The 22,975-nt window shown below is 31.7% G+C and overlaps 1 protein-coding gene across 7 annotated transcripts in view; it reads right to left on the bottom strand.

The window, feature by feature from the left end:
• Window positions 1–15,168: 15,168 nt before the first annotated feature.
• Window positions 15,169–22,975, bottom strand: part of LOC114331282 (ATP-binding cassette sub-family G member 1) — a 330,676-nt gene continuing 322,869 nt past the window's right edge. For all 7 annotated transcript variants that reach the window (XM_028280802.2, XM_028280803.2, XM_028280805.2 and 4 more), the window contains exon 12: window positions 15,169–19,139. In XM_028280802.2, the coding sequence (XP_028136603.1) occupies window positions 18,925–19,139 (215 nt within the window). In that variant the 3' untranslated portion in view covers window positions 15,169–18,924. The remainder of the gene's footprint in view (window positions 19,140–22,975) is intronic.

Genomic DNA, 22,975 nt, shown 5'->3' with positions numbered 1-22,975 from the left:
GAACCTGATGTTACACTGGTCTTGGCTAAATAGTCTACATATTCATTGTCTTTGAGTGCAATATGTGCCTTACAGTCCAGAGAAATAAGGTTTTTGTCGGGACTCTTGAGCAGCCAGGTTGCAAAAAGGTTTTTTGGGTTCTATATATCTAATGCATTATAAATACAAAAATGCCCGTCACAGTTCGGACGAGAATTTTAGTTATTAACAAATAAGGGTCAAAAATAGCAGTTTTTTCGTTTAAATCGCTACAGGTAAAAATAGGGTGATTAAATATCTTATTTAGAGTATTCTTCTTTTAGTAGATGAGCAAAGGTGTAAAATGGCAGTTTTTGAATTTTGGTCCGATCATTTGCTGCTTCACTAATTGCAAAAAAACTAAAATTTCTACAATAAAAAATTTGCTATAACTTTTGCGAAAATGAACTTAAGACTTTAATATTGCACTAAAAGTTGAGTCAACCAGTACATATAATGCCCTAAAAATTTCAAGATTATTCGGCGATTAGTTTAAATTTTATTCAATTTGTTTATACCAAAGAGTTTTTTTGCAATGTTATTGTTCAGAAAATAATAACGATACAGAAATCCTGTGGAAACTTCTTGAAATAAGAATACCTATATTTTCAAAATGTTTAAAAAAATCAATAAAAAGTTATTTTTATCATTCCGAAAACATTTTACTGAAGTAGAGTCATTTTTGGCTTCTAAACAATTTGAATAGCTTTGTTAATATTGACTGTAGAGTAAATCTACTTTGGGATTTCAAAAGCTAGTATTTTTACACGAATTTTCAAAAAAAAAACTTTTTGCGTAGATAAATTACGGTCAAAGTTAGCCATTTTCATTATTTAATCCACAGTTACTTCTGTGTACATAAAATTCTCCTGTAACAGTGCTAGTCACCATACTCCTCCGAAACGGCTTGACCGATTTTTATGAAATTTTACACATATATCCTGTAGGACTAAGAATAGGTCTTAACCTATTTTTCATACCCATAAGTTTTTAGACAAAATTGTCTATCTTAATTTTGTATTATGTAGCATTAAAAAATACGTACAACACTTAATTTTCACTCTTCTATCCCCAACCACTATTTTTTAATAGCCATCTATATATTTACATCTATAAAATTCTCCTGTCGCAGTGTTAGTTGCCTTAGTTCTCCGAGGCTACTTGACCGATTTTTATGAAATTAGATATGTATATTCGGTAGGTCTTAGAATCGGTCGTAATCGATTTTTCATATCCCTGAGTGAGAAGGGGGGTTCCCCCTAACATTTTGTAATGATTGGTAGGGGTATGTATACATAACGTACTCTAAAGGACTATGAGTACATGCAAATTAAAAAAATTATGATCAAAATCCATCAACAACCTCAGGAGATATTAATCGCAGCCGCAGCATATGTTTGAAGGATCAATTTAATTTTTTGAGTGTACGAATTTTAATATTTCCCCTCCAGCGACCACGAATCGATTTCGTTACGACATCATTTTAAAGCTTTGTTAACCACTCTGTTGAAGATCAAAGTTTACTCAAACTTGTACACATAAACTATATACCTTTATCTTTAAAATGGCGCTAGCTAGGTTGCTTAATTGTTATAAACAAAGTAGCTGTGAATTAAACAAAAAAAAGTGGATAACTTTGACCGTAATTAACCTAGGCAAAAAGTTTTTTTAAATTCGTGTAAAAATACCAGCTTTTCAAATCTCAAAGTAGTTTTAGTCTACAGGCAATATTAACAAAGTTATTCAAATTGTTTATAAGCCAAAAATGAGTCTTCTTTAGTAAAATGTTTTCGGTATGATTAAAATGACTTTTTATTATTTTTTTAAATACATTGAAAATATAACTATTTTCTTTCATGTGGTTTCCACAGAATTGCTATATCATTATAATTTTCTGAACAATAACATTGCAAAAAAAGCTCTTTGAGATAAACAAATGGAATAAAATTTAAACTAACTGAGGAATCGTCTTAAAATTTTTTGTGCATTATATGGACTGTTTTAGTCAACTTTTCATAAAATTTGAAAGTCTTAAGGTCATTTTCGCAAAAGTTATAGCAAATTCTTTATTTTCGAAATTTTAGTTTTATTTTGTAATTTGCGAAGCAGCAAGTGATCGGACCAAAATTCAAAAACTGCCATTTTATACCTTTGCTCATCTACTAAAAGAAGGATACTACAACTAAGATATTTAATTACCATATTTTTACCTGTGGCGATTTAAATTAATAAACTGTAATTTTTGACACTTATTTGTTAATAACTAAAATTCTCGTCCGAACTGTGACGGGCATTTTTGTATTTATAACGCATTAGGTATATAGTACCCAAAAAACCTATTTGAAATCTGGCTGCTCAAGTGTCCCGAACATGGTATATTTTTGCCTTATTTCCCTGGTGTATTAACCCAAATAAATGTTATATTGAATCCAGAATCAGCTAATTGCTTTAACTGGTCCTTTATTAAAAATATATAAGGATTACTAAAAGTTTTGGACAAAAAAGTATTTTATATGTTCTGTAGAACGGAAAGGCAGTCTGAAAGGATTAACGTTTTTTTTAATATCAGAGTTTTTGACATATTTCAACGCTTCGAGAATGGCCAATGACCCCGCCGAGAAAACTGAAAACTCATTGGGAAGCTTGTACTTGAATTCGGAACCTCCTGAGGGTAAAAAATAAGCACAGCCAGTTCCTTCTATAGATTTAGACGCATCTGTATATATTACTGTGGCATCATTGTAGCAGTTCAAAACAGATCTCAGGATGTTGTTGCTGATTTTCTTGTTTTCACTGTATGTAGGTATTATTACTTCAGTTGTATGGAAGAGGGCAAAGTAGTCTAAGTTTTTATCTATGGTGGTCAATTCCTTTGAAAAAATGGGATTGTTCTGTAATGCAGTGCACAAAGCTGGAGAAGGCTTTTTATTCCAATATTTGTGAGTGAGATCTGATTCGTTAAGCTGACTTATATTGAAAAATTAATTCGGAATTTGTTGAATGTATCTTGAGTAACCATTTTTCGCTTAACAAATTTCTTCTAATCCCAAGAGGAGACTCAGAAGCTTCAACATGTAGTGGTTGTATAGAGGTAGATCTCATAGCACCTAAGCACCATAGGCAGAATTTTGAATTGTCTTTGAATCTTTTAAGAAAAATGTCAATTTTTCTTAAAAGATTCTTGGACGCAGCACCATAATCTATAATAGATCGTATATAAGCTCTGTAAAACAATAAGGATGTTCCAACATCGCAACCCCACCATACTCTAGTTGTCATTCTAAAGAAATTACTACCTTGGTTGCGTCTATCCAGCATATACTGTGCGTCCATAAAGTAACGCATAAATTCGTTATTTCGCAAACCGGCGACTTTAAGAAAAAATCCCGAAGCAGGTCGATTTTTATTTTTAAATTACGATTTTTTGGCATTTATATCATACTAGTGACGTCATCCATCTGGGCGTGATGACGTAATCAATGATTTTTTTTAAATGGGAATAGGGGTCATGTGATAGCTCATTTGAAAGAGTATCCAATTCTCTATCCAATAATATAAACAATAATAATTATTTATACAGGGTGTTCAAAAAACATTTTTTTAATTAAAATAAGTGAGACAAAAAGAAGAATATGTATATGTAATTTATTTAATTCAAAATACATTTTACTACTGTCAGTAAACAGAAAAAAATTTTGTTTGACAAATAAACATTGATTTTCGTTTAAACGAAATGTTCAAACTGCCAAGAGACATGTGGGTGGCAGCTTTAACATGGAATTTAAGCGAAAAGCAATATTTATTTGTCAAATAAACATTTTTTCCTGTTTTCTGACAACAGTAAAACGTATTTTGAATTAAATAAATTACATACATTCTTCTTTTTTCTCAATTATTTTAATTAAAAATATGTTTTTTTGAACACCTTGTATAAATAAATATGTTAATGTTTACATTATTGAATAGAGAATTAAATACCCTTTCAAATGAGCTATCACATGACCCCTATTCTCATTTAAAAAAATTATCGATTACGTCATCATGCCCAGATGGATGACGTCACTAGTATGATATATATGCCAAAAAATCAGAATTTAAAAATAAAAATCGACCCGTTTCGGGATTTTCCTTAATATCGCCGGTTTACGAAATAATGAATTTATGCGTTACTTTATGGACGCACTGTATTCAATGTGTTGTTTCCACGTTAGTTTTTTGTCCAGGATAAGACCCAGATATTTGACATGATTTTTGAAAGTAAAAGATTGGTCATTAAGTAATACGTCTTGGTTTATAGGAAGGTTGTGTCTTGTAAAGACAGATACTGTTGATTTGGCAATTGATAAATTTAAGCCGTTCTCTGCGAACCATGGAAAGAGAGAACTACATACTTTACTTAGATTTTGCATACCATTTTCATGTTTCTTGCTTTTCGTATAAACACAAAAGTCGTCTGCATATTGTATTATTTTGAATGGAATGTTGTTTATTTGGACATTATGTATCTCAGAAGTGTATAGATTGAATAAGATGGGCGATAACACTGATCCTTGTGGTATGCCGTGATAGTTATGTCGAGGTCCTATTAGTTTATTATTGTGATCTCTGACGTAGATTACCCTATCTGTATAAAAATTGATAATCGTATTCACGAAATCAATTGGGATTTGAAAGAAATTTACCATTTTATATTTTAGAGTTGACAAACAGATTCATATGCTCCTTCAATATCCAAGAATAGTGCTGCTAAGTAATTATTCCTAGTTAAATTATTCTGCACATCTACAACAACTGTTGTTAAAGTGTCTAAAGTTCCAAAACCTCTTTTATAGCCAAATTGGTTTTCTGGGAGTAAATTCTCTTTCCGTAACCACCAATCTAATCTAAATTTTATAAGTCTTTCCAAAGTTTTGAATACACAAGACAGTAAGGATATTGGTCTGTATGAATTCACAATGTTTAAGTCTTTTCCGGGCTTAAGGATAGGAACAACTAAGATGTTTTTGAAAGAATCGATAACTATATTATTTTGGATAACATGCGGCAGGTTAGTTAACATGGGGTATTTTACATGATCGATTCCAGGAGAAGTATTTATGCGGTTTTTAAGAGCAAAATCAAATTAGTTTTAGAAAAAGGTTTTAACAGGAAGTGATTATTTGAATGATGACTTTGTGTATATTGTGTAGGTGAATGTTGAGCCCATGGAGCCATGGAGGAGATACTTTATAAAAGAAATCGTCTAATATATTATCATTGAAGGGTTTTATGCTATTATGTGCTTTTCTATTCATTTTGTTGACATGTGACCATATCTCTTAAGAGGAAGTACTTTTGCTTAAATTAGAACACCATTTGATCCAACTAGCTTTGGCTTTTTGTTTCACCTGCTTTTTAGTATGGGCAGCAATTTTCTGACATTTTAGATAATTAAGGCTTGGAGAACGTTTATAAACTGCCAATGCTTCCTTTCTGTCGTTGATTATTCGATCGCATTCTGGGTCCCACCATGTTGGGAAGGATCGATTTTTTTATTTAAAAATTTTGTATTGTGGAACAGATTTAATTGCGGCATAATTAATGCAATCTATTAAAAATTATACTTTTCGTAAGTATTGAGAGTAATTATATTTCGTAAGTAATTATACTGTAGTTGGAAAACATGTTTTCAATCAAGGATGTATACAGGGACCAATTGGCCTTCTTGATATTCCATTTGCTTTTTGGATAAATTGTTTCCTGTGATGTGTTGGTTATTCAAAAGGTCATAGTTATAGCAAAATGATTCGAACCTAAGGTGTCAGATGAGACTGACCAAGTGATTTTACTGGCTATGTTAGCCGAACAGAGGGAAATGTCAATCATAGATTTTTGCGTGCCATATCTAGGAAGATATATAGGTTCTCCATTATTTAAAATTACAAGATCTAAGTCTTCAACACTGCTAACAATTTGGTTACCAACTGTGTCATTTTGTAATGAACCCCATAGTGAGTTATGAGCATTCATATCTCCCCCAATTATAAAAGGTGATTTGACTTGTGAGAAGATATTTATCCAATCATTTTTTGAGCTACCAATTTTAGGTGATCTATTAAACAGATAGAAAACTTAATTCTGTTGTGTTAAATTTAACAATAGCACCGCACACTAAAATTTCATCATTAAAATTGTTTCCCAAAATGGTATAGCTGTTTTAATTAAAATTGCACTTCCTGCATACGCATACCCGTCCCACCTATCTTGGCGAATTATATTATAGCCTTTAGATGTATAACTCTGATTTGGTTTGAACCAAGTTTCACTTAATAATGCAATATCAATATTTTCAACTGTTAAAACTAACTGAACTAAAAAATTATTTTTATTCGAAACAACGGATCAACCGTTCCATTGCAAAATTTTTAATGAAAATGTGAAAATGTTATTCATTGATGATATCCTCTAAAATTGTTTTTATACCCTGATAAATACTATCTTGACTAATTGTTTTTTTAACATCTGTTTCAAGAACTTTCTGATATGGTTTATTTTGAAGATTTGGGATATTTGAATTAGCCGGAAGGGGTTTGGAGGGTCCAAAATTAAAAGGAAACATGGGTGCATTGTTTGGTGTTTGTGGGCTAGGAGAGATTTTATTTTTCGTTTTTAGCTACGAGTATGCTATAGTGACTTGGGGAGGGTTGGGATGAGTAATTTGATGACATGTTTTGATTTCTGTGAGAAGTTACAGAAGTGGTTGATTTTTTTGTGAAGGTTGGAAGTTGGAGGCAAACTGTTTACAATATTTGCTAGTGTGGAACATCTATTCTGAGTGAATAATCTGAGTGTCAATATCTCTTACTAAGCCTCTAGTCTCTAACAAATGATTAGGAATGTAAGCTACCAAGTTTTCGTCTTTTAATTTAATATTTTTAACTAAGTTATTTGCGTCAGAAATTAATCGTAATAAAACTTTAGTTCTGTTTTTGCCCGTAGCTTTAATTTCAATAATATTAGAAATCAATAATTTCTTGTGAAGTATGTGTGCAACTGCAAGTGGATGCAAGCGACCTATCGACTCATTTTTTGTATGTTCTAAGTAAACATAAACACTATTTAAATTGTACTTATTTGAGTTTATGTTGAAAAATTTTTTCATTGCTGCTTTTTCTGTTGAAGCAGCTGGTTCGGTTGAAACTGTAGTACAGTCATTGGTTTTAGTTGTATGTATGTTGGGCAGTCGATTCTTCCAATTTTTCGATTAAATTGGGTTCATTAGTGTCCATTTCACTATTATCACTAACGCATAACAAATTTCGGTCACGTAATGGCGTTTCTGGGGAAACAGCCTCCCCCATTGAGAGGCCGAATATAGACTTATCCGTTACACTAAGTCAATGGCAGTTTTAAAAGCACCTGTACTAATTTAAAAGCGAGTAGTTAATTACTAGAAAAAGAGCACTTGGTGTTTGTTATTATACGAGCTGTCTCTTTGGAAGTTCGAATAACACTGATGAAATATCAGTTATACAAGGTGTCCCGAAAAGATTGGTCATAAATTATACCACAGATTCTGGGGTCAAAAATAGGTTGATTGAACCTCACTTACCTATATACAATAGTGCACACAAAAAAAGTTACAGCCCTTTGAAGTTACAAAATGAAAATAAATTTTTTCCAATATATCGAAAACTCTTAAAGATTTTTTATTGAAAATGGACATGTATCATTTTTATGGCAGAAACATCTTAAAAGAAATTAAAGCGAAATTTGTGCACCCCATAAAAATTTTATGGGGGTTTTGTTCCCTTAAACCCGCCCAAACTTTTGTGTACGTTCGAATTAAATTAATATCGTTTGACCATTAGTCAAAAACAATGTTTTTAAAACTTTTTTGCCTCTTAGTACTTTTTCGATAAGCTAGTATTTATCGAGATATTTTGAATATTTGTCGAATCCACCACATATTTGTATATGGTTAAGTACGAAGAGACCTGTTAATAATCTGAAAATTTATTAATAATTTACATTTTTATGTATATTTTGAAAAAGAAGCCACATCTCGATAAAAGGTGATTTATCAAAAAAAGACTAAGAGACAAAAAGTTTTAAAAACACTGTGTTTACCTAATGGTACCACAATAATAGTTTAATTGGAATGTGGACAAACATTTGGGGGGTTTAAAGGAGCAAAACCCACAGAAAATGTTTATGTAAATATATTAAAAAAGAAGCCGCATTTCGATAAAAACTGACTTATCGAAAAAATACCTAGAGACAAAAAAGTTTTAAAAACGTTGTGTTTAACTAATGGTACCACAATAATGAATTAATTAGCACGTACACAAAAGTTTGGGGGGTTTAAGGGAATAAAACCCCCATAAAATTTTTATGGGGTGGACAAATTTCACTATAATTTTGTTTTAAGATGTTTCTGACATAAGAATTATACATGTCCGTTTTCAATAAAAAATCTCTAATAGTTTTCGATATATTGAAAAAAATCGATTTTCATTTTGTAACTTCAAAGGGCTGTAACTTTTTTTATGAGCATATTTGTACTAAGGTAAGTTAGGTTCAATTGAACTATTTTTGAGCCCAGAATGTGCGCTATAATTTATGACCAATCTTTTCGGGACACCCTGTATAAGAGCATTTAACCAAGCTTATGTTAGCTTATTCCTATACATTTATTAAATATATTTTTTTGCCGTTTTATAATGTGTTGTCCTCCATGCTTTATCAATTCTAATACAATTCCGTCTTCACCTGGAGCATTTTTATTTCGCATAGAGCTCATTGCATTTCTGATTTCGCTCTCTATTATATCTGATATATATACAGGGTGAGTTTTTAGTGCGGGATCGGTCGATAACTCCATTATGGTATAAAATATCGAGAAAAGTTATTTAAAAAAAATGTAGGCAATGATATTCTCCACGCTTGGAAAATATGTCCATTTCTACAGGGTGATCAGTAACTGCGTGGTATATCAAACATATAATTTTTTAAATGGGACACCCTATATATTTTTTCATATTTATATTCCCCTCATAATTCTTGTTCATATAATATATGGTTTTGCATTACTATACAGAGTATTTAACAAGTTATGACCATTTTTATTTCGAAATCACTATGAGATTAACACCCTGTATATAAAGAAGTAATTCGTAGACAATAATTTGTTTTATGTAATAAGATAAACAATATACTGTAGTTTTTAAATTAAGTCCAATTCACATCATTTACGAATATTTGTATACAGGGTGAACTACAAAACCAAATTACGATTTTCTCTATTTTTTTAAATGGATCACCCTATATTTTATTTTTCAACATTATTGTATTTAATCTACTCTTTCATTTTTATATAGCATTCCCTATATCTAAACTGATTACTTTCCGAGATATTTTTAGTTTTCTTCAAATTTCAGGAATACATTCAATTTTTCTAGTAGAAATAAGTTAGTATTGAGTGATAATTAAACAAAATTATTTTTATTAGATAAATAACTAACACAAAATATAAACCATAGCAATATGCAGTGAATATACCAATAAATGTGATATTAAGAAATTATCATATTTCCCTAATTTACAAGAATCGTAAAATTCCTACAAAAAAACTTTGTATTGTATATAATAATATAACAAGATTATTTTTATTGAATAAATAACTTACATGAAACATAAATCAAAACAATATACAACTGATGTAACAGTTTTTAGATTGGTATATCAACAATATTCTAAGCCAAGAATTTTTTAGTAGAACATTCATTTTTATAAGCACTTTTAAACTACAAAACAAAATTACGATTTTCTCAATTTTTTTTTAATAGATCACCCTATTATTTTTTTTTGAAATATTGTATTTATGATACTCTTTCATTTTTATATAGCATCTCCTATACCTAAACTTATTAGTTTCTGAGATATTTTTAGTTTTCTTTATTTGCCGGGAATACATTCAATTCTTAAAAATATAAATAACTTAACAAATAAGTATTACGTAATAATATAACAAATATTTTCATTCAATAAACAACTAACAAAAAAATAATAAACCATAACAAAATTTAATGAATGTACCAACTAATGTGATGTTAAGGATATAAGTCTAAAGTAAATGTTGAAAATGACCACTTTCAACATCTATGCAATTTTGTAACCGATATTCAAATGACCGAGCCACATTTCTAACATTTTTGTAAGTCAATATTATTAATAGCTTCTTTTATTCTATTTTTCATATCATCAAGCGTTGTTGGATGCTTCTGGTATACAAGGTTTTTTATATAGCCCCACTTGAAAAAAAAAATCAATTTTGGAAGAACTGGAGCACCGTCGTATAAAAACCTCAACCGTCAAAAAATGTGGACCAATCACATAATCTCTAACAATATCACCTTAAACATTTATAGATCACCTAGTTTGAGTGTTAACAAAGTAGGGATTTCTTGATGCATATTAATGAAATTTAATATGAAAATTATATTATTAATAACTGCGGGTCACAATCTGCAATTAGGAATGTGTTACTAAAAACTTCTTGGCTTAGAATGCTTTTGATATAATAATCTAAAAACTATTAAATTAGTTGTATATTGTTTTGATTTATGTTTTGTGTGAGTTGTTTATTAAATAAAAATAATCTTGTAATTTTATTATACACAAGATACCTATATTTTTTTTGTAGGAATTGTATGATTCTTGTATATTAGGGAAATATGATAATTCCTTAATATCACATTTATTGATACATTCATTGCATATTGCTATGGTTTATATTTTGTGTTAGTTATTTATTGAATAAAAATAATTTTGATAAATTATCATTCAATACCAACTTATTTCTACTAGAAAAATTGAATGTATTCCCGAAAGTTGAAGAAAACTAAAAATATCTTCGAAAGTAATAAGTTTAGGTATAGGGAATGCTATATAAAAATGAAAGAGTATAATAAATACAATATTTCTGAAAAATAAAATATAGGGTGATCCATTTAAAAAAATAGAGAAAATCGTAATTTGGTTTTGTAGTTCACCCTGTATACAAACATCCGTCAATGATTTCAATTGGACTTAATTTAAAAACTACAGTATATTGTTTACCTTACTACATAAAACAAATTATTTTCTATGAATTACTTCTTTATATACAGGGTGTTAATCTCATAGGGATTTCGAAATAAAAATAGTCATAACTTGTTAAATACTCTGTATAATAATGCAAAACCCTATATTATATGAACAAGAATTATAAGGGGAATATAAATATGAAAAAATATATAGGGTGTCCCATTTAAAAAATTATATGTTTGATATACCACGCTGTTATTGATCACCCTGTAAAAATGGACATATTTTCCAAGCGTGGAGAATATCATTGCCTACATTTTTTCTAAATAACTTTTTTCGATATTCTATACCGTAATGGAATTATCGACCGATCCCGCACTAAAAACTCACCCTGTATATCTTCAGATCCAACATTTTTTAGTATTTTTCGGTGGTTTCGTCTTTACTTGGTGGTGGTTTTGCTTGTGACACGTATAATGTTTGGTAGTAATTTTCTATTATGGTGGTTAATTTTTCGAATTGTAATTTTCTCGTTTTCATCATTAATTAGATTTCTACCTTCGCTTGTTTGATTCTTCCAGTCTCGTATGCTTTCCTGTTCTTTTAGTATTTCATATAACTGTTCTTCCTCATGTCTTCCCTAGGCTTTTGTTGTGGCAACGTTAATAGACTCGAATAAGGTATTATCAAATGCCTCTTTCGAGGTGTTTGACTAAATAATAAAAAGGCATCTATTGTGAATTTGAATTCTTAGTGAAGGGGTATACTTAACAAGTATTCAGTTCTTATGTAAGTGGTGAGTATTTTTTTCATACTCTTTGAGGTTTATCAGATTAGGCTCTAGATCAGAGGTCGGCAACGCGGCGCCCGCTGGCGCCACTTCGCCCTTCAGTAAATTTTAATGCGCCCTTAAAATATTGTTAATTTAGACAAGAAATTCAAAACGTATATTTTTTATACGTTTATATTTATATATTTGTTAGGTCAAAAAATAGTTGGCGCCCCCCATGAATTTTTAATTTAGTATTTCACTCTTTGCATTAAAAACGTTGCCGACCTCTGCTCTAGATCTTTGGTTCTTCTGGAGAGCCTTTGCCACTTTTAGGAATAATGCAGACCCTATAGCCTGTCACCATTCTTTTGAAATATAGCTTAGGATGAAACTTATCTTGAATATTTTTGCAAGCGAGACAATAGAATAGGTAGCCAAACAATTTTATATTACATAATATTTACCTATACTTTCCAGAAGACTTATAGAATTTAAAACTTACCGACATGGTATACAGTGCTTTTCAGATAAAAGTATCCACCTTAAATAACTTTTAAACCACTGATGTTTAGAAAAAGCACAAAAACACGTCAAATAATATTTGAAGGGAGAGATATAATGCCATATTTAACCTTGGCGGGAAAGGCACCCTTTCATTACACGTTTCATCCCTTAACTTTTTTTTTTAAATCACTTCCACCTTTTTTTATTTTATATTTGGATTGTCCTCTTTAAATGATATTTAACACAAGATGCTTAAAGTGATTAGTTTATGAGAGAAATAAATACAAGAGCAAGAAAACTGGATTGAAAAAAACAGTATTTTTTTAACAATTTTATTGCAAACATTTAGAATTAACATTTCACTACAAAAATTTTTAACAATAATTATTCAAACTGACTTTTGAAATTTTGAATAATTATTGTAAAATTTTTGTATAATTATTGTTAAAGTTTTGAATAATTATTGTTAAAATTTTTGGTAGGTAGTAAAATGTTCATTCTAAATGTTTCTAAATGTCTAATCACTTTAATGATCATGTGGTATACATTTTTGAAATCAGTACAAAGAGGAGAATTCAAATATCAAATAAAAAAAGATGGAAGTAATTTTAAAAAAATAAGGGATGATACTGGGGGCGAGAGGGTGCTTTTCCCGGCAAGCTTAAATATGGCATAATGTCTCCCACTTCAAATATTATTTGACGTGTTTTTGCGTTTTTCTAAAAATCAGTGGTTCAAAATTTATTTAAGGTGGATAGTCGAAAGCACGCCAGTAAATCTGGTAACTGATTCCGTCGAGTTTTCTGGATAGGATCTTACAAATATTATTCTTATTCAGACTTATAATAATTGCAAACTCTTCTCTATCTTTAGCTGTTGTTATCAGCTTTTCAAAATTTAACCTTGTCAATTGTCGGATGTTTCTTAGTGACATTTAGCTTTTCTTTCATAGTCCTATCTTTCAATATTAGTTGAACACATTAATATTTGTATGAGCTTCCAGTATATGTTCAAATATATACTGGAAGAACTTCTTCTTCTACGGCACTACAGCTCAAATTGAGCCTTGGCCTTCTTTATCTTTTGCCTCCACCCTTGTTTGTCTGTAGCTGCTCTTCTCCATACACGGACTCCTAAAAGGGCTTGTGCGTCGCTGTTTACTGTGTCTTCCCAACGCTTTCTTGGCTTTTCAACCGGTCACTTTCCATGCATTCTAGCATTCAGTGCTCTTTTTGGTAGCCTATCTTCTCACATTCTTATCACATGTCCGACCCATTGGAATCATTGTATACTAATGAAGTCTGACAGGGGTGTTTCCTTATAAGTTGATAGAGCTCGTTGTTGTATCGACTTCTGAAGATTCCGTTTTCCCTCGCAGGTCCTAGTATTCTCCTCAAATTCAACCACAAACGAAAAAGGGGAAGGCCATAGATGCGATGGTCAGATGACCTGAAGAAACACTTCTTCTTCTTTAAGTACCGTGCCCAAATTTTTAGGCGTGGGTAGCTTCTATAACAATTTGCCGATATCGTTCTCGATCTTGTGCGGCATGTAACAATTGATCTGCTGATAAGCCAGTCCATTGACGAAGGTTTCGGAGCCATGAATATTTCTTTCGACCAATTCCTCTTTTTCCGTCGATCTTTCCATTGAGTATTAACTGCAGCATCCTGTATCTGCTACCTCTCATTATATGCCCCAGATATTCAAGTTTTCTCTTTTTTATCATCTTCATTAAGTCACCTTCGCCTTGACCTACTCTGTTTAAGACTTCTCTGTTTGAAATGCGTTGAACCCAAGATATTCTGAGCATTCTACGATACGACCACACCTCGAAGGCTTCTAATTTGTTCATCATGTTAACCTTCATGATCCAGGTTTTACATCCATATAGTAATACAGGATACACATAACATTTTAGGAACTTGATTCTTAGTTGTAAGTTCAGCTGAGAGTTGCTCAGAATAGATCTAAGTTTCATAAATGCTCCTCTTGCAATTTCTATACGAGTTTTAATTTCTTCATCCGGATTTAGTGTCTCGTTTATCCAACATCCTAGGTATTTAAAATGGTTAACTTTTGTTATTGATTCATCACTGACAATTAGTTGCATAGGGCCGACGTCTTGTTTACTAACCACAAGTAACTTTGTCTTTGTTGCATTTATGTTAAGTCCGTTATTGGAGCATTCTCTAGTGACTCGATCAATAAGGAATTGAAGATCTTCGATATTTTCAGCCATGATCGCGGTGTCGTCTGCATATCTGATGTTAATAGTTTCTCCCCCGATTCGAACTCCACATTGTCCTTCCAAGGCTTCATTAAAAATTATTTCTGAGTATACGTTAAACAAAGTTGGGGATAACACACAACCCTGTCTGACACCTCTTTGAATGCAAATTTTGTCTGTTTCTTTGCCGTCTACCAGAATATATCCTATATCCAAGCTATATCCTATATAGCTTGGGCCTATATAGCTATATCCAAGGCCTATATCCAAGGATGGATGTTTAGGGCTGATTAGATAGATAGATGACCTGAAGAAACACACTGGGTCAAAATGGATGCAAATTGCCCAAGATAGAGAGGCATGGAAGAAGGAAGAGGAGGCCTATATCCAAGGATGGATGTTTACGGCTGATTAGATAGATAGACAGACTTTCCTTTCGAATGTGTCGAGTAAGAACCGATAAACTGGAAGTCGGACTGGTGTCGATACTGGAAGAACTATAAGCACATAATTGCTTCACCTTGACTTAATACAAGTGCTTGCTGTATTACCTGCTGTTCTATAAAATAAAGAAACATTTTGTGTTTATTTTATTTATTTTTATTTACAATAAATTATTTGTAATCACTTGAAAAACAAAATCTACAAGTTATCATTTTTGAAAATAAAAATGAAAGAGCTACAAAAGAAGATCGGAATATGGACTGCCATGCTATTTAATTTGATCCCATAGGAGAGTGTGTAATATGTTGGTTATTAACGAAGTCTATATTCGTTGGTTATCTAACGAATAAAGCGAATATGATGCATATGAACGTCTATATTCTTTGGGTGTACTTTCACTCTGTGTATACTGCAGTGATTATACCTACCAAATGAAGGTAAAAAGTCTTCGATTATGTATACTGTAGAACCCCGTTTATGCGTTCTCCACGGGACCGGGCGTGGTACGGATAATTAAAAAGCACGGATACTCCGCACATTTATTTCTTATATTATACATAATACACGTGTACATTCATACACGTACCTACTATAATAAAAAGGTAAAAAAAAAGTAAAAATCTCATAAGTTTAAACTAACTTATAGTTCAATCTTCTGATGTATTCCCCGCAAGTTCAAAATATCGACAAGGTCCGAAGTTTCTCGTTGGTTAAGTATAGTAGTCTAAGCAGATTTATCGGAAAATAGGCCATTTTTAGGAAAAATTTACCAGCAATTTCATTGCTGGAATCAAATCTTACGATTCTATATAATAATATTATAGGTATGCAAAGTCCGCAGATAGTGTGCTACTTTTTTTATAAACAAAATGGCGCACCCAAATCGCGTTTTTTCAATTATTGCTGTATAACTCCAAAGATTTTAGCTTTACACCAAATACACCCTAATAAAAATTCACCGTAATTCAATTCTGCATGGAGACATGTTTTTCCCGACTTACTTCAACGAAAGAAAATGCGGGGTTTTCCAACAAAATCTTTAATTTTCAACTAAAATTTTAGATAAGTAATTATTTATTAATAATTGAATAACTTGGTGACATAAAAGCCCTTTCGGTATAGATTATATTTCCTGAAGTCGATGGAAATTGAATGAACAGTTTAGCAACAATTAAATTGTTAATCGCTATAATAACCATAATAATTAAGATACATAAGAATAGCTATGATTTCTGTATAAAAAGGAACTATACCTATCTAATGTACTTTACAAAATTAAAATTGGACTATTTAAGCGGCCTCGAAAATATTTTGACAAATTATTAACAATTTTTTGGCTTATGAACAAATATAATATCTCGGCATCTATTAAATTAAATTATAAAAACGGTATTGGAAAGAACGCGACATGACGCTTCTTCTAAAAGAAAAAACGTTTAATTGCGATAAGTGGTTCCTGAGATAAAACCGGTCAAAGTTGACCGGCATGTACGGCGAAGATATAAACATTAGGATGATAATTTTCGAACCATCACCTTTTTATCTCGGCCCTCTTTCCCCACACAAATTTTCATATCTTTAAAAGATTCATGACCTATATTATAATAATAAAAACTATCGATATTCCAATCAAAATCATAAGAGTTATTTATGAAACAGTCCGTGAAGTATGCTTTTTGCGAACGCACGCGATTTTTAGAGCACGAGCGACAACGGAGCGAGTGCTATAAATCGCGTAAGTTCTCAAAAAGTACTTCACGCACAGTTTCATACAATATTTTATCTACGATAAACAAATAAAAAAAGTTATAACTCTTCGTCACTGGAATTCATTTCTATTCTACAATTTTCAGAACTTTGACATTTAAAAATTCTAACTACATACTTTCAAACCGCAAAACTGTCAAAACTTTTGTTGTAATTCATTGCTCGTATGGTCATCACCATGACAACGCGAAAGTTAAGGATTGTCATCATGACAATTACAGTTAAAAACAGTGCGAAAAAGTACTTACTTTTAAAAGTTACTTCACGCACACTTTAAATCCTTCACGCACTGCTATCTATAATGACAGTTTTCACAAACTAAAAACTTATACATAATATGACATAGAGCAGATAAAATATGATTTATAGTATTTATTTAATTCTAATTATTATTTTTTCGCACACTTCCAATGAAGGTCCTCATAGAGAGAGGTTTCAGGAACTTGTAAACAAGATGACGGCCGTCTGAATATGGACACGGCACCTGAAGAAGAGAAGATTATTTTTTCGTTTTGAGCCATGCGAGACCCCTTCAGGGCCTAGGCCCCTAGGCAACTGCCTACTTTGCCTAATGGTTAATCCGGCACTGCCCTGGAGTTATATAGCAAAAATTGAAAAAAACACGATTTTCGGGCGCCATTTTGTTTATAAAAAAAAGTAGTACACTATCTGCGGACTTCACATACCTATATTATTAAAATATATGATTATAAGATTCGATTCCAGCAATAAAATTGCTGGTAAATAACTTTTCCTTGTATTTTACTAATTAGCCCAGAGTATAGTAGAATATTGGCAACTTCCAGATTGATACCGTGCCATCATTTTTTTCGTCTTGACTCTCATCTTCAGATGAAATCAGTTTGAAACGTTTTTTTATTTTCAAGTGTTCATGAAAAATTTCCGTGTGCTTAGCACACATTTACGTACCTAGTGATTTTTAGGATACGTCGCCCGATCTATCTACCGAAATCGCTTGGTTGGAATATGCTTCATCGAGTGGTTCACAAGTTGAGCCTTTTAATGATTTTCTTGCAGATATGTTTTTGAAGGAGTTTCATGATATGAAATTCCGTAAAATTTTGTATTGTTTGCTTGAAAACTTCACAGATTCGCAATAATGATACAGTTTCATCTTTCCACTTCTGTTAAAAATCTCCAATGTTTGTTCAATCGTTAAAGCATTTCTCTTGCATTTATCACTGGTTTTGCCATTTTGAAAACAAAGATACGGGTTAAAAATATAGCAGAGTAGCGACTCTTCTCTAGTGCGCAACTAAATATCACATATTCGGCATAACACGCAGCGTCAGATGTCAAGCAATGATTTCTAGGGATCCCCTGAGCACCGTTGCTATCGATATTGCATTATTATGTTATGTGCACCCTCACTTTGTGCCGGATTTATACTCAGCCATTGCCACTGCTGCTTTCGCTGCTGCAAATATTGCCCGAAATACGATATCGACGCGAGTGAAGTGTTCACAACAGTTCCTCGCCAATGTCCTCACATCTCAATTACCGAACGAATCTCAAGAATGAAATGTGACGACAGCATCGTCTTGCTCCTTTACTCACTTGCCGCTTTGCCGGCGGCAAGTGAGAGAGAGAGTAGTTGCATGTGAATACCCACTCGCGCTCGCGCTGCCAGTCCTTTGACGTCCATCTCTAAAACCGAATTTTGAGGGAGCGCCGTGCAATGGCAGTAGTATGAGCAGCAGCAGCGTAAGTGAGCTATTTACACATTCACGCTGCCCACTTCCCTGCCCAATTCCCTGTCCAACAGGACTGAGTGTAAATGCGGTATTATAGAGTTTCCGTCGAGTGATTTACGGTGACGCTCTATCAATAAAACGTCAAAAATTCATTTGAGTAATGGAAAACTCATGGAGCGAATAATCCACACTCCGGATTATCCGCGCTGCATATAGCGGATTATCCCAACTACCACTTAAATTATTTAGTTATGTTGTTAATTGGTAATATTTTTTAATGTTATATAAGCAGCTCATTTTTCCAACCATACCATAAGACACAGTCCTACATAATTATATTGTGTATTTTTCCCAATATTCCGACCTACTTAACATAAGCTTAAAAATATAACTCCTTTTTCTAGCTATTACGGATTAGCTAATTTTCTTTTAAGTGTTACAAAGGCGATGGTTCTGAAAGTTAGGAATGTGCAAGTAAGGTAGATAATGTCTATCCAATAGTTAGGTTTACTCATTCCGATATCTTCGAGAAGCACCTCTGATGAAACGTACTGACAGAACTCTGCTTCTTCTGGACAATGAAGCTGGCCTCTGCCGTATCCATATATAGCTTGCATCACTCCTAAAAAAATAATAATATCATTTTTATATTCTTACTATAGAAGATCTAATGGTTAACGAATATGAAATAATCAAGAACTGTGAGGAATATATTATGTATATATTTGGGAACAGCATTCAACAAGAGTGGACGCGCCAACAAAGAGATAGAGCAAAGGATCGTGAAAGTAAAAATGGCGATTATAGACCTAAACCAGATGCTATGGTCAAAAGAATTATGTAATCAAAGAAAACATCTTATCTTTAACTCCACCTTTAAAAGTATAGTGTTCTATGGATGCTAAACATGGCCACTTACTAAATCCCTGGAACGACGCCTACTTGCATTGGAAATAGACTTCTGGAGAAAATCGGCTAGAAAATCAAGGCTTGAAAGAACACAAAATAACCAAATCAGAAATATATGATGGGAGTGAAGTCAACCATCACAGACCAAATTCAAAGGAGACAACTTATCTGGTAAGGTCATGTAGAAAAAAGGGACGACGACAGGCTGCCAAAACAAATTTTAAAACGGACGCCAAGGGAAAAAAGGAAGGGAGCAAAGCCAAAACAATCCTGGCTAGGCGGAATTCAGAAGGCAATATAGGAAAGGAGTCTTCACCCTGGCGAATGGAACGACCGACGAAGCTGGAAACTGGGAACCAGACGCATATTTACAAATGCTCCTATACTACGGCACCAGAGTGCTGAAATGGGTTAGCCTTTGAAATACACTATTACGCTACAAACCCTCATTGATTTAGGCATCTATTAAATTATAAGACATCTATTAAGTTATGGTGTCTAAGTTTTTATTGCAATTAATATTATTGTAAGTATTGTATATTTATATTTCAATTTACTGCTTGAAAAACAGGAATAGAAATGTCTTTTCTTTTCTGAAAAATGTATTTGGCAGAGCCAATTAGCCAGACTTGTTTGTGATTGATTGCAGATTCATAGTCATAAATTTCTTATTTCATAACATAAGTACTACAATATTGTTTTTATACATAGGTACATAAGTACGTTTTGTTGTTTTACTTTTATTTTTTTATATAGAAATGTCTAAACAGCAATAAACCTAACATACTTAAGAATGTGTTTCTTGACTTTAACCCGAGAAACAAATAAAACAAAAATTATAAAAAAAAACGCCATTGAATAAAAAAGAAATAAATATTTTTTATTTTTATTTATTTATAGTACAGATATAATTACTCGTATACAGTGCGTCCATAAAGTATCGATAAATTCATTATTAGAAATTACCGAAACAGGTCGACTTTTGGTGTCCAAATTCTGTTTACATTAATGTAATGTGCGTAATTTATTTAGTTCAAAATACATTTTACTGTTGGCATAAAACAGAAATAAAATTTTTATTTGACAAATAAACATTGCTTTTCGCTTAAATTAAATGTTCACACTGTCAAGAGACAGGTGGGTAGCAGCTTAAACATTGAATTTAAGCAAAAACTAATGTTTATATTTGAAATAAAAATTTTATTTCTGTTTTCTGACAGCAGTAAAATATATTTTGAATTAAATAAACTACGCAAAGTCTTCTTTTTGTGTCAATTAATTTAATTAAAAAATTGTTTTGGACACCCTGTCTAAATAATTATGTTAATGTTTATATTACTGAATAGAGAATTGAATTGCCTTTCAAATGAGCTATCACACAACCCCTATTCATATTGAAAAAATCATCGATTACGTCATCACGTCCAGACGGACGATGTCACTAGTATGATATATATGCCAAAAAATCATACATTAAAATCAAAAATCTACTTGTCTCGGTAATTTCTAATAATGTTGTTTATTTAGCTAATAATGAATTTATGCGTTACTTTATGGACGCACTGTATACGAGTAATTATATCTGTACTTTTATATAAATAAAAATAAAAAATATTTATTTGTTTTTTATTCACTGGCGTTTTTTTTTAATTTTTGTTTTATTTGTTTCTCGGGTAATGGTCAAAAAACACATTTTTAAGTATACTAGGTTTATTGCAGTTTCGACATTTCTATTTGAATACAATAAATTGAAATATACAATACTTACAATAATATTAATTTCAATAAAAACTTAGGCACCATAATTTAATAGATGTCTTATAATTTAATAGGTGCCTAAATCAATGAGGGTTTGTAGCGTAATAGTGCATTTCAAAGGCTAACCGATTTCAGCACTCTAATGCCGTAGTATAGGAGCATTTGTAAATATGCGAACCGGACTGCGAAGAGCGCAATAAATAACCGGGATAATAAAAAATCATACTATATTTTTGAAAAGTATTCCCTTTGACTTGCCACTGATAATAAAAAGTGAATGTATCGAAAATATCGTTGATTTAAGGCTATGGGTACATAATTCGCAAATATTTTACGTGTATCCCTACTTTTTCTGTCTTTACACGGCAAATTACGTGTAGTAAAATTCACACTGGTGTGGATATGTAAACATTACTAGAATGTCATTCTACTTGAAAATGTCATAATTAATTTAAAGAGATGGCTTTTGAATGTTCTTGGATAACTGTTATTTTTATAATTGCAAATTATTAATTCAGTTAATAAATGTGATAATTTTTTCACTAACTATGTTTTCAGTGATTGTAATAATTTATTTGTACAACAAAAACTAATAATCAATCGAGAAAAGAGGAAAAGTGTTAAAGTGATTTTTTAATAATATGTTGTTATTTTGGAACGCTTACAATTTTGAACATCTCTAACAACAAAATACTTGGATCACAGGATATATCAATCTGATGTATTCTCTGCTTGGATCTTCCACAAATAATACACAATAAATAACTTTTTATTAAGTTCACGTCTTAAATCAATTATTTGTCAAATACACTATATATCAATAATATTTAATCAATTTCTCAAAATATTCCCGATGCAATGTCAAATATTTAAAATTGTCACTGATTGTCAGTGTCTGACTGACAATAGGGTTTTTCATCGATTGTCATTTGTTTCGAGCTTCTGTCATGTGTCACATAATATTAATATATCTACGTCATACGTCTCTGGTTTGTATCATTGTTATATACCAATAACGTATGACGTAGATATATTAATATTATGTGACACATGACAGAAGCTCGAAACAAATGACTGTGAATGAAAAGCCCTACATATGCTGACAATTAGGTGCGTTCGCGGGTACAGTTGACAAATTGTCGTCGACAATTTCTAACCTCACTTAATATAAATAATACCGTTAATAGATAAACATACAAGGTATTTTTACTTTTAATTAATATTAATAACTAATTATTAAATTATACTAGGTAAATATACCTTGTGTATTTATCTATTAACGATATTATTTATATCATTTTAAAGTGCGCATGCGTTTTGCTGCTAATTTGTCGCCGACTAGTCGTCGACAGGCACCCGCGAACGCACTTATTATATTCGGTTGAGTGCCTTGTAAGACAAAGACAGATTTGGAAAATATTACCACGGCATTGTGTTCATTTTTTTCAAATCCTGAAAAAACCAATAAATATTTTTGAAAAATTTAAACGCAGAATGAAAGACTAAATTATTACCGAGGGCCGAAAGTCCCTTAGAATAAATAAAAAGTTTATTTTGAATGAGATATTTGAAATTAAAAATCACACTAAATTTTCTCTTAGTTTTTTCACCCCTGTAACTTATTAAAATAAACATTATAGAAGTTCTCAGGGACTTTCGGCCCTCGCTAATAACGTAATCTTTCATTCTGCGTTTAAATTTTTTAAAAATACTTATTAGTTTTCTCAGGATTTGAAAAAAATGAATCCCCATTTGAATAGCATTGCAGCCGAAAATACGTACCGATCCTCT

The sequence above is a fragment of the Diabrotica virgifera genome, chromosome 1, assembly GCF_917563875.1.
Source record: "Diabrotica virgifera virgifera chromosome 1, PGI_DIABVI_V3a".
NCBI classification, from domain to species: Eukaryota; Metazoa; Arthropoda; class Insecta; order Coleoptera; family Chrysomelidae; genus Diabrotica; species Diabrotica virgifera.
This window is presented reverse-complemented; position numbering and strand designations above follow the sequence as displayed.